The sequence below is a fragment of the Mytilus edulis genome, chromosome 7 (genome assembly GCF_963676685.1).
Source record: "Mytilus edulis chromosome 7, xbMytEdul2.2, whole genome shotgun sequence".
Classification (NCBI taxonomy): Eukaryota; Metazoa; Mollusca; class Bivalvia; order Mytilida; family Mytilidae; genus Mytilus; species Mytilus edulis.
In genome coordinates, this window is record NC_092350.1 from 10337155 (window position 1) to 10353859 (window position 16705).

Here is a 16705-nt window from a genome sequence, read left to right on the forward strand (position 1 = left end):
ATGCTAATCAGAATAATCTGTTTTTCCAAAGGTACGGCCAGGACGCTGCATCATTGTATATGTATACAAGGTTATATATTTGTTTGCATTCTTTTTTATAAAGGGATGGTCGTGGTTAAAAAAAAATTACGTCTTCAATCATTATTTCAATATGATAGCAAATGTGTATTATTCCTTTGAGCTTTGATTTAAAATAAGTTGGTTTATAAGCAAAACAACATACATTCATATCGTTTCTGAGGAAGGCGTCTGTTTGCTTAATCACTCTATTCTACTGATATACGCACACTGGCTGTATCATTTGTAAGGTAATATATTGAGTACAATCAATTTGAGCTTTATTGGCTACAACATTTTCTACAATCAAAATTTATGTAACCATCCAATTCCAAATTTCTGTATACCGTACTATTGTTTTTTGCTGAGTATCATCATAATGTAGAAGTTGCATAACTTAATAAACTTTTTTTATAATAATGCATTTTTTAACTACCATATACTTATTTCTCTTATTGTAGAAATCGAATTGATCAATGGCGAATCAAGGCTTACCATCGAGTTTCAATTCTACTAATTATGCTAGAATTGGGCATGCTTCACAACAGTTACTGCCAACTATTTTACAGGAACTGCTGCTTATCAAAGAACCTCCATCTTTGTTACAAGGTCATGTTATTAACAATACATTCTTAAATACAACATTACGACCTGAAGAATGGTTACTGATAAATAATGTCACAACCAATGGGTATGCAGATTTTGACATTCCTTTAAGTTATAAAATTATACGGAACCTTAACATTGTGCAATCACCTACAAGTGGTTGGCATAATCAATCGGGACCAATTTCGACAGATATAACTGTAGGAGATGATATTGAGCGTATGCGAAGAATCAGGAATGAAATAATTCACAGAGGTAATGCTAACGTTACTGACGGAGAACTTAATGATTATTTTAACAAATTAAAACAAATTGCTGCGAGATTGGAAATGTATTTAGGCAAGCAAAATGGGGAGTTCGTGTCCAAATTGGATAATTTAAAGTCATGTTGTATGGATAGTGAAATAGCAAACATGTACATCCGGAGGTTAGAGGAACTAAAAGATAGAGAACACGAACTAGAAGATATACTAGGAAGGACCATTACAAGGTTTGATGATGAATTCATTGCTATAGAAGGTGAAATATCTGACGTAGGCCAGCATATATCGAGGGTAGATAACAGATTATCTGGAGTCGGTGAGCGGGTTTTAAGGATAGAACAAAGAGTAGATGATGAATTCACTGAAGTACACGGTGACATAAATCGAATAGGACATCATGTTTCAAGGGTGGATGAGCAAGTACTTTCGGTAGACCGACAGTTCTCAACAATTAACGAAAATATTGGTAGATTATTGAGTACTGAAACAGAAACAGGTATTACAATACTACTTAAATCCAAGTTATTTGTAATTGACACTCATTCCACAACTATTATTATAATGTTCTGGGCTGATGATTAAATATATAGAAAACAAGAAGATAGGCTATTTCTCAAATTTGGTATTGGGCATTATAAGTGCATAGCAGTTTGGGAAAATGCTATGGTTTTATATGGTCCTATGTGTTTTACAGTCACAGCCATCTTGAATATCAATACTTGTACCAAACACTGAAATTAAGCTGTTTCTTTTATTCATTACTTGGTTCTAATGTTCGACACTCTCATGAAGGATACACTATTTGTATGGATTTCCAAATGATTCTTTCAAACAATATTCCGCAACTTTGCTTTTGATCTTTTTTTTTTGTTACCTATAACGATTTACTTTCACAAATTGTGACTTGGACGTCGTCTCATTGGCACTCATACCACATCAGTGAATGCACTATTTTACTTGACTTTGTCTTGAAATCAAATTAAGTTAAGATTAAATTGCAGCATAAAAAAATAGTTTTTCGTAAATTAAGTAATGTAATTATACATATGTCCAGTTAATTCACCTGGATTGCTTGACTAGAGTAAATGCATATTATCCCCCTCCATAATTTAACAAACAACTAGATTAACAAAAAAAATAAAAATAGAAAACATCATGAGATTGATTTTGTGTCTCAATTAATTAAAGTTTAAAATTTTTGTCTCTTGTCAGGTCTTCTTCGAAAGATCTCCGACAATGGATGACCTTTAAAAAAACAAACCCTTTAATTGAATCTTATAAGTTACTAGGCATAGTTTTAGTTTCCTTTGAGAAATGTCATGAAACTTTGACGTCATACTTGGAGAGTTAAAAAGATTAGCTTCTTAATATGATTCATGTATTTGTCCGAATATAAGAATTCATTTATTGACACAACGCCATTTAAAAAATAACAATTAAATACGGACAAGTCGGAATAAAAGTACACTCGTTTTTAATTATCAATACCACCTTTCAATTTCTTTATCTCCATCTATCTTTGTTTTATGTCTTTCAATAATTTGTATACGTTTTGTTCTGGGGCCACGCTCCTTGTTGGGTCAATGATAGTAATACCACAGCAATGTCTACCTTATAATTGTTAAGACATTGTAGGTCTCCCCACTTACGTGATATATAACATTTGAGCAAAATAGAATAGAATTCTTAACAAGGTATATATACGTTTGTACATTTCTAGCTCACTTGGCCAAAAGGGCGAACTTAGTTTTTTTTATCACTTGGCGTCCGTCGTCGTCGTCCGTAAAATTTTACCAAAATCTTCTCCTCTGACACAACTGGACCAAATTTAACCAAATTAAGATTCAATCATCATTTAGGTATCTAGTTAATTATGACAAACATAGATACAAGTATCTTTTCTTAGGAAGGGATACATCCTACTTTGTAAAGAATCACTCAGATTCAAATAAAATATTATCTGAAACTGGCTATACCAAGATGCTTCATTTCTTGATTGATAACATATTTGTTACGTTTGGAGGACGTGTTTTTCAAAAGACTGTCGGAATTCCAATGGGAACCAATTGTGCCCCTCTTCTTGTCGGTTTGTTTCTTTATTATTATGAGACTGACTTCACACAGGAACTCACAAGGAAAAAAGATAAGAAGTAAGCAATATCCTTTAATTTATTTTCCGCTATATAGACGATGTTCTCTCACTAAATAATTCAAAATTCGATGAGTCTGTTGAACGAATCCATCTCATCGAACTAGAGATAAAGGCACTACAGATACAGTCAAGTCTGCCTCATATCTTGACTTACATTTAGAAATTGACAATGAGGGTCGGTCGAAAACAAATCTTTACGACAAAAGAGATGATTTCAACTTCCCAATTGTGAACTTTCCATTTTTATGTAGCAACATTCCAGCAGCGCCTGCAAACGGAGTATACATCTCCAAATTGATTTGATTTTAAACATATTTTATTCATTAAGATATGAAAAGGATTGAGCAACAGGCAGAGCCTATAAAAGGTCTCTCCATAATACATGTGCAAGGTATAATTCAATTATAACAACTGTATTTAAAATAATGCAATATACGTGTGAGCACACACGAGCAAATATATGTTAACAGTGTTACTTACTAAATGCAAAGTTTATTTAAATATATAGGCAATTAATCATCAGTTATTTAAAGTACATTGAAACATGCAAATGTCCTTTATTAGTCATAAGAAATATATATATATAAGATTTGAAAGAGACACTAAGCTTGCTTAGCGGAATAAATGAATTAATGTTGGAGCGTAGGAAAGAAAAATAAAAAAAATAAAACTAAATGAAACAAAAATTAAGTAAGTTTCAAACAAAACGTTGAGTGTCACTGATATATTTCTGAACAGATTTTAAAATAGCAATATTCATATCAAATGAAAATAATCTGTTTCCAAAAAGGAGTAATTCAATATGTATGTCAACATTATCAACAATGGAGTAAATGAAGTCAAGAAGGATCTGTCTTACATCATTATACTTAGGGCAAATAAATAAAGGCAACAGTTGTATACCGCTGTTCAAAATTCATAAATCGATAGAGAAAAAAATGAATCCGGGTTACAAACTAAAACTGAGGGAAACGTATCAAATATAAGAGAACTGCGGCACAACAGAGACACAACACCGAAACGTAACACACACAGAAACGAACTATAATGTAACAATGGCCATTTTCCTGACTTGGTACAGGGCATTTTATGAAGAAATGGTGGTTTTGTGGCATGCCAAACCTCCCGCTTTAATGGCAGTGTTAATTATAACATTAAAATGACAATATTATACGACAGGGTTACAATAAATAAACAGATAAATGAGAGAAAATATAGGACAGAGAAATAAACGAATAATAGCCATCCAAAGGTAACAGGTCAAACAATAAATGTTAGTTATTCTCAACAGGATGGTTATAGTTTGCACAAAAAAGTGTTCTCTGATAAGAACTGATTAAACACATGAGATTTAAGGTTGCTAGCATTACTTCTGAGTTGACAATGACTTATATTAAGTTTCCTTATTCCATAGTTGAAAGGTTTAAATATATCATCAGTCATATAAAACTTATCCAGTCCACTTCTAAGGATACCCAAACTTGGTGATTGTTGTAAACACAAAGGAAGACTATTCTAAAGTCTTATGAGGAAGGAATGAAACTATTAAAATAAGAGCTAGTTCTAGCAAGAGGCGAGTGAAAAGTGTTATTTTCATTCCTCAAAGTATAAGGGGTTTGTCTGGGAAGATATCGCTGGACTAACTCATATAAGTATGCAGGTGTCATCCCATTTAATATTTTATAGAATAGTATAAGCTTATGTTTATTACGTCTATTCTCCAGAGTTTCAAAACCTAATTCAATATACAGTTTTTGTCTGGGGGAATTACGTCGTAATCCTGTAATAATTCTAGCAGCTTCTATCTGAATATCTTCAAGAAGCTCAGTCTCATGCTGGAAGCAATTGCCCCAAACAACATCACCATATTCCTATATAGGTATAATAAAAGCATAATAAATACGTATACGTGAACTCCTATCTAATAAATGTTCAACTTGACGAAGCACAGATAGACGAGAGCATGTTTCTTTATAAATAATATCAATATGCGTGTTCCATGAAGCTAATGACTGAAATGTTATCCCAAGATGACAGTGAATATTTTTTTCTAAACCTCTTCGCCATTTATATCCAAATTGATACGATATTTCCGGGTGTGTATGTCCTATCATGATGTCCTTCATAGAGGGATGCTGCCCACAAGGACACTATTAAATCTAGAGTTCCAAATGGGGAAGTTGAAATCATCCCTTCGTAGATTTTATGGAATAAACGTTTCACAGATCATATCGGTTATGTTCCTTATGTCGTAACTACAATCCCCTTCTCTTTTCACGTATTTGACCTACCGAATTAGACTATTTACCGGATTTGTAATAACAGAAATGTCATAACGGGTGCCACATGTGGAGCAGGTTCTTATTACCCTTCTGGAGCACCTATGATCAGCCCAGTTTTTGGTAGGGTTCGTGATGTTTAGTCTTTAGTTTTCTATGTTGTGTCATGTGTACTATAATTTGCCTCTTTGTATTTTTATTATTTAGTCATGGCGTTGTCAGTTTATTTTTGATCTATAAGTTCGACTGTCCCTTTGATATCTTTCGCCCCTCCTTTTTAAAATGTGTTCGATGATCCGCATGCTATCCAAGATGGCTCACAAGGCTGAAAATGAAACAAGGGGTAAAATGCAAGTTTTATTCTATATATTTGAAAACCGTAATAGAAAGAAAAATTATGACTGGCACAAATATTTTCGGAATAATAAGTTCTATGAATTGTCTTACATATGTCAAAACTTTCAGATGACTTTTTCTTGGAGTTATTGCAATACAAATGACATATTTCACCATTATTTATTTTTGCCTATTATCTAGTAGACGTCAATCGACTCTTAATTAGAGTTGTTTCCCTTTGAAGACGATTTTAATAAATAAAAAAGTTTTTACCTCAAACCAAGGATGTGTATAGTAAGAAGGATTGGAATCTCGTGGGCTTTTGCATAGACTGTAGTATTATATCTTCTGCGGCGCGAGATTTTGTGAGATTACCCGTGATGCATCTGGAAAATGCTCAATGTGCCTTGATTAATGGCGGACATTTGCATCACCTAAACAAATTGACACCCGATATGTAAGTATTACAATCCATATCTATCAAATTTTATGCTTGAAATAAGAAGTTTAAAAGGTTCTGGTGTAATTAATAACTTTTGCGATCGCAGTAAGAATACACGGCTCCATAGAATTAATTTGCATATTGACCGAAGTGACCTCACCCTATCCCGCCTATTGGGCGGTCCTATCATCATTTTCTATTTTTATACTCCTTCCTCAAAAAACGGAGATGAGTGATAAAATTTATATTTTCTGATAGATATATGATTTCTTCGTGTATTGAGTAAATTTCGTAGTGATTGATGCATTAGTTTTCCTATTTTTTTACGTTTCTTTGAGTTGATTACAACAAAAATGGCGTTCTGGAGCGAAAATGGGGGGTGGCTTGGGAAAAATGAATCAAGTTCTTCAATTGGCCTAGATTAATGTTCAAATATGTTTACAAACGTAAAACATTGGTGATAAAGTGTATTGAAGAAAGCTCAAACCGCTAAATAAGGGAATTGTGATACTTTTCTGTCTTTAAACAACAATGTGGTTCTCAGATGAATCGCAATTTACCAGGCCTAAATTGGGAGGGGATCCAGTTGTCATAATAATCTGATACTTCCTTCCTGTTTATACCGAAATGAAATCGTTAAACCATGTGTTTTGAAATAGTTTTACTTCAATTTTAACTAGCCATGTTCCATAGAAAACTCCATAGATTTGCCTTTGCCGATGTGGAAAGGGACAATGCATGGATGGTAATATTTTCAAATGTTTAGCCCAGTGTTTACCTGCATCAAGGTAAATTTGTGAACGTACATTATGTACAAATGAATGTACATTTATACTGACATCAAAATAATGATACATCAACACAGTTCATCTACTTTAATGCCTTTAATGATGTATGGGTAGTGCTGTTTTAGTCTTCATTATAAATCACTGCCCCCTTTTATTATGCATGTTATTGCAATACAATACGAGAAGGAAGACGTAGACACTCTTTCCGAATGGATTAAGGCAGTGAGGTCGTTGATACAAATCAGAATTAAGAAACTGAATGGGTCCATCAATAACTATGCTACGTCAATCTTTAAGGACCCAAATGTTGCAAAACACCTATCCGACCTCCATGACAAATATGTTGTTGTCCCTGCAGATAAAGCCCCAAATAACATCGTTTTTGTGTGTAAAAGTCACTACATCAACTGCTTGATAAACGAATTAGGTATTGACAATTCACTTGGTAACTCAACATATACCCTCACGACACTTACCAAAGAGGAAATCCTGGATAATCATAGGTCTGTTCTATGTTCCTTTGGAATTTCAACCAAAGATGAAGAACTGGATCTTCCATCACTGTATTGGATACCTAAACTACGTAAGTGTCCTTACAAACAACGGTATATTGCTGGGTCTTCCAAGTGCTCCACGAAACCTCTTTCTAAATTATTAACATCTATTTTATCAGCAATCAAAGACGGGCTTCAAAGTTATTGTGAAACTGCCTATTCTAGAGGTGGCGTGAATCAGATGTGGATACTTAAAAATTCTAAAGATCTTTTAGAGTACATACAATCTAACTCTCTTTCATCTTGTAACAGTATTAAAACATTTGACTTTTCTACCCTGTACACAAGTATTCCACATTCCAAACTAAAAGACAAATTGAAAGAGTTGATATTACTTTGCTTCATAAAAAGAATGGCCAACGTAGATACAAGTATCTTGTCTTAGGGAGGGATAAATCCTACTTTGTAAAGAATCACTCTGATTCAAACAAAAAATTCTCTGAAACTGATATTATCAAGATGCTTGATTTCTTGATTGACAACATATTTGTTACGTTCGGAGGACGTGTTTTTCAACAGACTGTCGGCATTCCAATGGGAACATTGGGAACTTTACGACAAAAGAGATGATTTCAGCTTTCCAATTGTGAACTTTCCATTTCTAAGTAGCAACATTCCAGCAGCACCTGCATACGGGGTATATATCTCCCAATTGATACGATATTCCCGTGCTTGCATTTCCTATCATGATTTTCTTGATAGAGGTTTGCTGCTCACAAGGAAGCTATTAAACCAAGAGTTCCAAATGGTGAAGTTGAAATCATCCCTTCGTAAATTTTACGGACGCCATCACGAGTTGGTTGACCGTTATGGAATAACCGTTTCACAAATATATCGGATATGTTCCTTACGTCGTAACTACAATCCCCTTCCCTTTCATGAATATGACCTACCGAATTAGACTATTTACAGGATTTGTAATCACTTAAGCAACACGACGGGTGCCACATGTGGAGCAGGATCTGCTTACCCTTCCGGAGCACCTGAGATCACCCCTAGTTTTTGGTGGGGTTCGTGTTGTTTATTCTTTAGTTTTCTATGTTGTGTCGTGTGTACTATTGTTTTTCTGTTTGTCTTTTTTATTTTTAGCCATGGCGTTGTCAGTTTGTTTTAGATTTATGAGTTTGACTGTCCCTTTGGTATCTTTTGTCCCTCTTTTATTATTATTGACTCCCTTTTTCTCTATCTGTTTATACCACATATCAAATGCATTACAAATTTAAGTCCAATTAATTATTATGCCTGTTAATTATGGCATTGTGCTAGGCTAAATAATGTTTTTCTGCAACAACTTCAAATCCAACAATGAAAGATGTTTTCCTGCAACGGTGTCAAAAAGCAAAAATCAAAATAGCCTTGCAAGATTTTTTCCTGCAACAGCGTCAAAGCAAATAATTAAAATAGGAAGACGTCATAATTTTTTTAAACCTGTGCATTACAAATGTACCTGAGCTTTATCTTTTCTAGACCGAACTGCTCTAAACTATACTTCAGTCAAGTCCAGTTAGAGTTATATATATATATATAATATATAAAGGATATTCTGTTATCCAAAATATCTAACATTTATTCCTTTTATTGTTATTTTTGATTTTTTGTTTGTTTGCGACATCTTTGATCCTACAATATTGCAAAATATTTTATTTTAAAACAATAGAAACATTGCTACAAATATAAATTATTTCTGAATTTGCATAAACCCATAGAAATCTAACATAAATTTTGCAAATATAATTGTTCGAGCAGAGATCTTGAGGTAGTATTGCTATTGTTAAGGACATATTTGATATTGGAATTGTTTAAGCCATATGATATTGTATTATTATTGCCACATGTAACTATATTACACCTTTTTTTCAGTATTTTCCAAAATGCTCAAACTGGTGAATGTTAAGAAGAAAAGTCTAGGCACAAGGATTCAAGTCCCCAAAAAAGTCTAAGCAGTTGTGTGCAAACAGCAGTTGGCCATTCATGCACTAATCATGTGGACTAACATATATACATGATGTATATGGCATGCCTTCAAATAGAAATAGAAATACTAGTGTACAACTGAATGCCACTTTTGACCAGAACGTTCCTCTGAATATCATTTATGGAGGATATACCAACAATGTTTCATTGGATCATTAACTTTTAATCTCTTCACTCTAAACTTGAAAGCTACGCTTTGTGTGTATGGAACTTTGATAGTGACTTGATAGATGATCATGTGATACCCGGGTTAAATTGGATTATTTCTATATTTTAATATAAAAATAAATCATTCAACATCTTCTTTTAAATTCCATTACATGCCAGATTCATTTAATACTTCAAATCTGCTTGGTGTTGAGTGTATATTGACGATGTACATGTATGTGTAGTAAAATAAGCAAGGAGACATGGGATATGATTGAAATGAGACAACTATCCATTCAATATCAAATGAAGATTTTAAAAACTAGTAGTCTACATGTACAATGATTGAATCAATGAATGTATGTCAATCACCATCAACAAAACCCATGCAGCATAGCAGGTCGATAAATATTATCACATGAAACCAACAGCCCATACATAATACATGCACAAAAAATTGTTTTTATACCAAATTTGAAGTTAAGACATAAGAGTTAAGAGATGCGGGATGTGGTATGATTGCCAATGGAATGAGCTTCACCAAAGAAACAAATGATGTTGATGTAAGCAATTATTCAATCTATTGTTATTTCTTATCTTGATAGACAAAAATTGTTTTACATGTATTATACAGTATATTCATAATTATGAGCTATAAAATCAATACATGTACAAGGCAAAATTGTACAAAAAGTACCTTCTGTTAGACAATAACCATTTTATAGTTATCATGTACGTCTTAACAAAGACATTTATTGTATTGCAAAAATAGTTTTTATACCAAATTTGAAGTTAAGACCTAAGAGTAAAGAGATGTGGTATGATTGTCAATCGAATGAGACAGCTCAGTTCACCAAAGTTCAAATGATGTTGAAGTACCGGTAAGCAATTATTCAATCTTTCCTTGATAGACAAAAGTCAGTGTTGTACATGCATATTAGTAACTGTGCGCTATAAAGTCAATACAAGGCAAAATTGTACAAAAAGTATCTTCTGTTAGACAAGAAACATTTTAGTTATGTTTACAAAGACATTTATTGATAAATATCTATATACACTACAGTTTAGACCTACCAAGCATGAAAGTTACAAACAGAAAAGTATTACTTTTGTTTTAATACTTGTATAAACTGCTGTTGCGTACCTCATATGAAAGTGTACCAATGTACAATCAGAAAAAGATAGTCTTCTTTGATATATGACAAGTCGCTCTTTTCAAGTTAATTTCTGTATTATACGTGAATAATACATAACCAGAAATAATTCCATGACTGACTACTTGAGAGGCCGTTATACATGTATGACATGTATGACAGAGAGCTGACACTATAAAATTGCCCTATCAAATTCATGCACAAATTGATGAAAGTGCTCTGATAAGAAACAAAACATTTAAAGATGTAATGTTAATAGTACAATTAAAAATTTTTGCTTGCATTGATAATTTATAACACACTGGCTAACGTTTCTTTTATGCCTATATATGTTTTTTGATGATTGAAACCTGCTACAGTAACATGCAGAGGCAGTTTTATAGGGTTTACCAGTGGGCTCCCTCTTTAACAGTACTTGTTCCAAACTTATGATAAATTAATGACTAGCCACTATGTATGTAAAACGCAATGCAGTAATTCGTCCTGAAATGTGTTGTCAGTTCTTTTTTGCCACAAAAAAATGTTTTGCACCTGTTTCCCGAGATTGAAAGTTTTTGAAGATGCAAATTCGCATATAACTATAATGACATAATTTACAAGAATAAGATTTTTTAAAATTTCTTTCACAATTGACTGAAAATAAAAAATTCCAGAAGTTAACATACAAACACATTGTCAACTGCCGTTATTCACATTGCATTACAATGTCCATCAAATTAAACAGTTAAATTATGCTTTTTCGTCAATTGAAACTTGAGTGAAAATCAATAATTATTACGTTTAAGAATGAATAAAGTCCTTAACCATTACAACATTGTCTATAGGTGACAAAAATAAGAACACAACTCAATGCATATGTACAAAAAATCACGTTCCGATATCGTAAGTGACGAGTAGTAGTAGTAGTAATAGTGGCGAGTACCGAAGTCTCGCTGCGGAAGAGATTACGATAAACCGCGAGATTCCAATCCTTCTTACTATACAAATCCTTGCTCAAACCTAAAAAATAATATGATAGACCAAAAACCAAAAACCAAAAATGATCAGCAAGACAAGATCTACAATTACGAAAAAAATGATATTTTGATATTTGTATTAAAAGAATATAATCATCATAAATTTTAAGAATCATTTATTTTTGTCTTTCTTTTTTGATTAGAGCTTTGTCTATAGAGCTTCTTAATGCCATTTTGTCTCTTTTTGTTCAAAAAGATTGTTTCATATATAGTTGTTAAGGTTATTACACAACGTTGACAACTGTGCCTCAACTTTTGTTTATTTATTATATCTGTTTGTTTTGCCTACACAATTTTGTCAATATGATTGCAATGTATGCGACTGTCATGCAAGTGAGCGGTTAAGCTAGTTATAAAACCAGTTTAAACCCATCATTTTCTACATAAGAAAATACATGGACCAAGCCGGGAATATAACAACTGTTTCCCTTTCGTCTGATTGGGCTTCTTCTTTTGTTCTTAATGGTTTTATCACCTTTTTCAACGCTTATCTTAGGATCTCGACTTTTCAAATATTATTGCCTTAATATCACTTAATTGATAAAAACATATCTGGGATAGTAACATTTGTACCGTAAATAAAATCAATATTAACTTCATGTTCTTGCAATAAGGGACGACATCAAAAGATCAATGTAAGATAAAAAACTTAATTGAAATAGTTTGGGGGTGGGGGTGAACTGCTGCAAGATTTGGTTATCCGACATTGATTTTTACATATATCCATATGGGTCAATCAATTTTTCCCAAATTAAGTTAATAGGGGGGTAGGGGGGTCAGTGAAAAAACTATTTGAATTAAGTTTTTTATCCTTCATTGAACTTTTGATGTCGTCCATAAGAGGATACATAGCTCAATGTCACCAAATCAGGTTTCTTAAGAGAAAAATAAAAAATAAACGTATTCCTGTACCATTTCTATTTACAGCTATGCAACAGTTAGGATCCTTATTTTTATTATTTTAACTTTAAAATGAGAAACCCAAAAATGTTATTTGATAACAGAGTGTAGTGGCAAAGGAAAATATTACAACTGTGATCAGATAAAATGTATATATATTATTTGTATGGACTGTCTCGTAGTGAAATATAAAGATATAGCTTGTTTAATTACAGATGCTTACCAATTAGAAATTGATGAATGGGAATCAGAGGACAAACAGTTTTTTGTTGAAACAACTGCATTTACGGAAGTATTGAATTTTCTTAAAGAAAACAACAGTTTAACAATCATAGGCATATCTGGTGTTGGAAAATCGATGATGATTCGTCATGTTGCCTTGCACCTACGGAACCAAGACAACCATACTATACTGCCTTGTTGTAGCCCGTATGAAATTGAGGCGTATTACAGAAAAGACAAAGACCAGATTTTCGTTTTTGACGATATTTGTGGACGTTATACTGCTATTCAAAGTGAGATTGAGGATTGGGTTCGTTATGAGCAAAATTAAACGAATTCTGAAAACCGGAAGAATCAAGCTTCTAGCATCGTGTCGATCACAAGTCTTCAAAGAATTTCAAGTTCAAAGGTTACAACTACTTACACAAAACGTGCTTTGTTTTCCATCAGAGAAATGCTCGCTTACACAGGAGGAAAAGATTTCGATCGCACAGAAATACCTTTCTAATGATTATGTTGGAAAGGTAAAACATAAATTGAATGAGTATGATTTTTTTCCGTTAATTTGTTCTCTGTGCAGAAAGAATCAAAACGTTGATGTTGTAAATTTCTTCATGGACCCTTATATCATCTTTAATTCAGAACTAAAGTTTTTAAGTGAGCAAAAGGACAAGCTAAAAATATGTACTTTATTCTTGTGCACTGTGGTAAACAATGGCCTCATAAATGAAAGTGACTTATTGAACGACCATAATTATGAAGAACATAAGAAACGTAAACAAATTTTTAAAGCCTTTGGAGTTGATCCACACACGTCTTTACAATCAATTTTAGATCAACTTTATGCACTCACACATACATATTTAAAAAAATCAGATGTATGGTTTTTACCAATTCATGACAAACTCTTTGATATTATTTGTAATTTTTTTGGACACAATTATCAAATAATGTTCATAAAATTTGGGAATAGTAAGATACTCAGCGAAAGAACAAAATTGAAATCCTTGAAAACAGACTATTGTGATTTTACAATTCTGATAGAAGAAAACAACGAAAATAATTACTTCAATAGAATAACCGACGATCTATCAAAAGGACGCTTTGATCAGGTTCTAAACAACACTCAATTTAAATTTCCAGAGTATTTGTCAAAATTCATGAGTTTTATGATCATAAATGATCAAACACATCTGAATAGTATGGTCAATGCAAAAGACGAAAATGGATCGACACCTCTTATATGGGCTTGCTTAAACAGAAGAAAGGATGTTGTTGAAATGTTGATGAAAACCGGTGCTGACATTAATCTAGTCGATTTTACTGGCAACTCACCGCTTCAGAATGCTTTAGACAGTGGTAATGTGGAAATTGCAGAAATTCTTATTTCAAAAGGTGCCAATGTATATTTGGGGTCATCGTTACATTCTGCATGCAGAAAAGGATACCGACATATCGTCGAGCTTATCATTAATAAAGGTGTTGATATCAACAAAAGAGACAATAGGGGACGAACTCCTCTTTTGATAGCATGTTCACATCAACAGGAAGATCTTGTTAGTTTTCTATTGGATAATTCTTGTGATATTAATCATAGCGATAAAATGGGGGATACCCCTCTCTCAGCGGCTTGTCGGAGTGGAAGTAAAGTACTTGTACAGAAGCTTTTAAGTAATGGAGCAAAAGTGAACAAAGCAACAGCAAATGGATGGACCGCGCTTATGTCGGCTTGCAACCTTGGTTATAAAACAATAACTGATTTGCTTATTCAGCATGGCGCAAAAATCAATTGTACTACCAACAATGGCTGGACCCCATTAATGTTTGCATGTGGTAGTGGTAGTTCTTCGTTAGTACTATCACTTATAAAAAAAGGTGCCGATATGTTTAAAGTTACTTCACATGGATGGTCTGCCCTTTTTATGGCTTGCGAGGAGGGACATGACGACATTGTAACCTTACTTCTCCGCAAGAACTCAAATGCAAATCTGTCCGATAGAAAGGGATTAACACCGTTGATATTAGCATGCCGTACGGGTAATTTTAGACTTTGTTATCGTTTGATTGATAACCGAGCAATTATAAACCTTTCGACAAAGGATGCATTTTATCCCATAATGGCTGCCTGTGAGTACGGATATATTTCAATTATGAATGCACTCATAGATCAAGGAGCAAATGTTGAAGTGACAAATAACGAAGGGTGGACACCTTTGATGTTCGGTTGCCAATACGGACATATTCACATTGTAAGGAAACTTATCAGTGAATCGGTGAAGATTAATACTGCAAATAACCGCGGACAAACTGCTTTAATGATAGCTTGCAAGTATTTGCAAAAAAATACTATAGTTTTGCTGATTTGCTATGGAGCTGACATAAACAAAGTCGACAAAGAAGGTTCCATCGCTCTTAGTATAGCACGTGAAACGGCATATAAACCGATAATTGACATACTAATTGACCATGGTGCGAATAAATAAAATTATGAACAAAATGCTATGGATGAGATGATTAATTATATTCTATAATGAATTGAACACAGTAATTATATTCTTAATGAATAGTTAAAAATGAGATACATAATATGAAATATGAATTACAAAGGTTAATATGATTTTGGTCCATATCAAAAATAGAATTAAAAAAAGCATTACAGTGTTCAGGTCGAAAAGGGTTTCTTTATCCTTATCAGTCTGTGCAATGACAAATATTTTATTTAAAAAGGTGCAAAATTTATTAGCATCACTGAAGAGGTATTGACTGTCCAAATGCGAATATTGTGCAGAAAAATGAAACCGTATTTTGGTCGATACCTCTTCTGGTGGACTGGTAGTCCTCCAGGATATCACCAGCAGAGTAGTAAGAACTTCGATACTGGTTTAAAAAGAACGGATTTTTGCCCCTGCAACAAAATGTAAGGAGAATTTTCTTTTACACATGTCCGTCTGTTTGTCCATCCGTCCTTCCAGACTAGGATACATTGTTTGTCCGGCTTTCTCCTCCTACAGTTTTAGAGGTACAACTTTATTATTTTGTATGATGTAAATACACATAATGAAGATTTGTATGGTTACAAGTATTTTGAAAATGACAGTCAGTTGGTAATTTTTGTAGCTGCTTAAAGGGATCACGGTTTGTCTGGCTATCTTCTCCTACAATTACATCATCACACATCATCATACATACGCATTTTTGAATTATGATTTCCTATGGTTAGGCGGGGCATTATTTGTGTCTTACAGATTCAGGGTGTATGTCAGCATCACTGTTTGTCACTTGCCCGATTTTAACTTAATGGTTTTTCTTTGGTATAAAGAGGAGGGACGAAAGATACCAGAGAGACAGTCAAACTCATAAATCGAAAATAAACTAACAACGCCATGGCTAAAAATGAAAAGGATAAACAGACAAACAATAGCACACATGACACAACATAGAAAACTAAAGAATAAACAGCACGAACCCCACCAACCAAAAACTAGGGGTGATCTCAAGTGCTCTGGAAGGGTAAGCAGATCCTGCTCCACATGTGGCACACGTCGTGTGGCTTATGAGATGACAAATCCGGTAAATAGTCTAATTCGGTAGGTCATATTCATGAAAGGGAAGGGGATTGTAGTTACGACGTAAGGAACATATCCGATATCATTTGTGAAACGGTTATTCCATACCGGTCAACCAACTCGTGATGGCGTCCGTAAAATTTACGAAGAGATGATTTCAACTTCACCATTTGGAACTCTTGATTTAATAGCTTCCTTGTAAGCAACAACCCTCTATCAAGAAAATCATGATAGGAAATGCAAGCACGG

The 16705-nt window shown here is 33.5% G+C and overlaps 2 protein-coding genes across 2 annotated transcripts; both read left to right on the forward strand.

The window, feature by feature from the left end:
• The first annotated feature begins 516 nt into the window (after positions 1 to 516).
• Positions 517 to 15506, forward strand: LOC139529908 (uncharacterized). The gene is made up of 2 exons (XM_071325871.1): positions 517 to 1422; positions 12884 to 15506. Exons 1-2 carry the CDS (start codon positions 534 to 536, stop codon positions 13219 to 13221), a joined length of 1227 nt encoding a protein of 408 aa, XP_071181972.1. The 5' UTR covers positions 517 to 533; the 3' UTR covers positions 13222 to 15506.
• On the forward strand, positions 14093 to 15373 carry LOC139482948 (ankyrin-3-like). Its single transcript, XM_071266976.1, has one exon. It carries the CDS (start codon positions 14093 to 14095, stop codon positions 15371 to 15373), a length of 1281 nt encoding a protein of 426 aa, XP_071123077.1.
• Positions 15507 to 16705: the final 1199 nt, after the last annotated feature.

What these genes read in the sequence shown, in the direction of transcription:
- LOC139529908 (XM_071325871.1), top strand. Translation starts at nt 534, where the DNA reads ATGGCGAATCAAGGCTTACCATCGAGTTTCAATTCTACTAATTATGCT. An exon ending in GAGTACTGAAACAGAAACAG is followed by an intron (nt 1,423 to 12,883) that starts GTATTACAATAC and finishes GTTTAATTACAG; the next exon opens with ATGCTTACCAATTAGAAATT.
- LOC139482948 (XM_071266976.1), top strand. Translation starts at nt 14,093, where the DNA reads ATGGTCAATGCAAAAGACGAAAATGGATCGACACCTCTTATATGGGCT.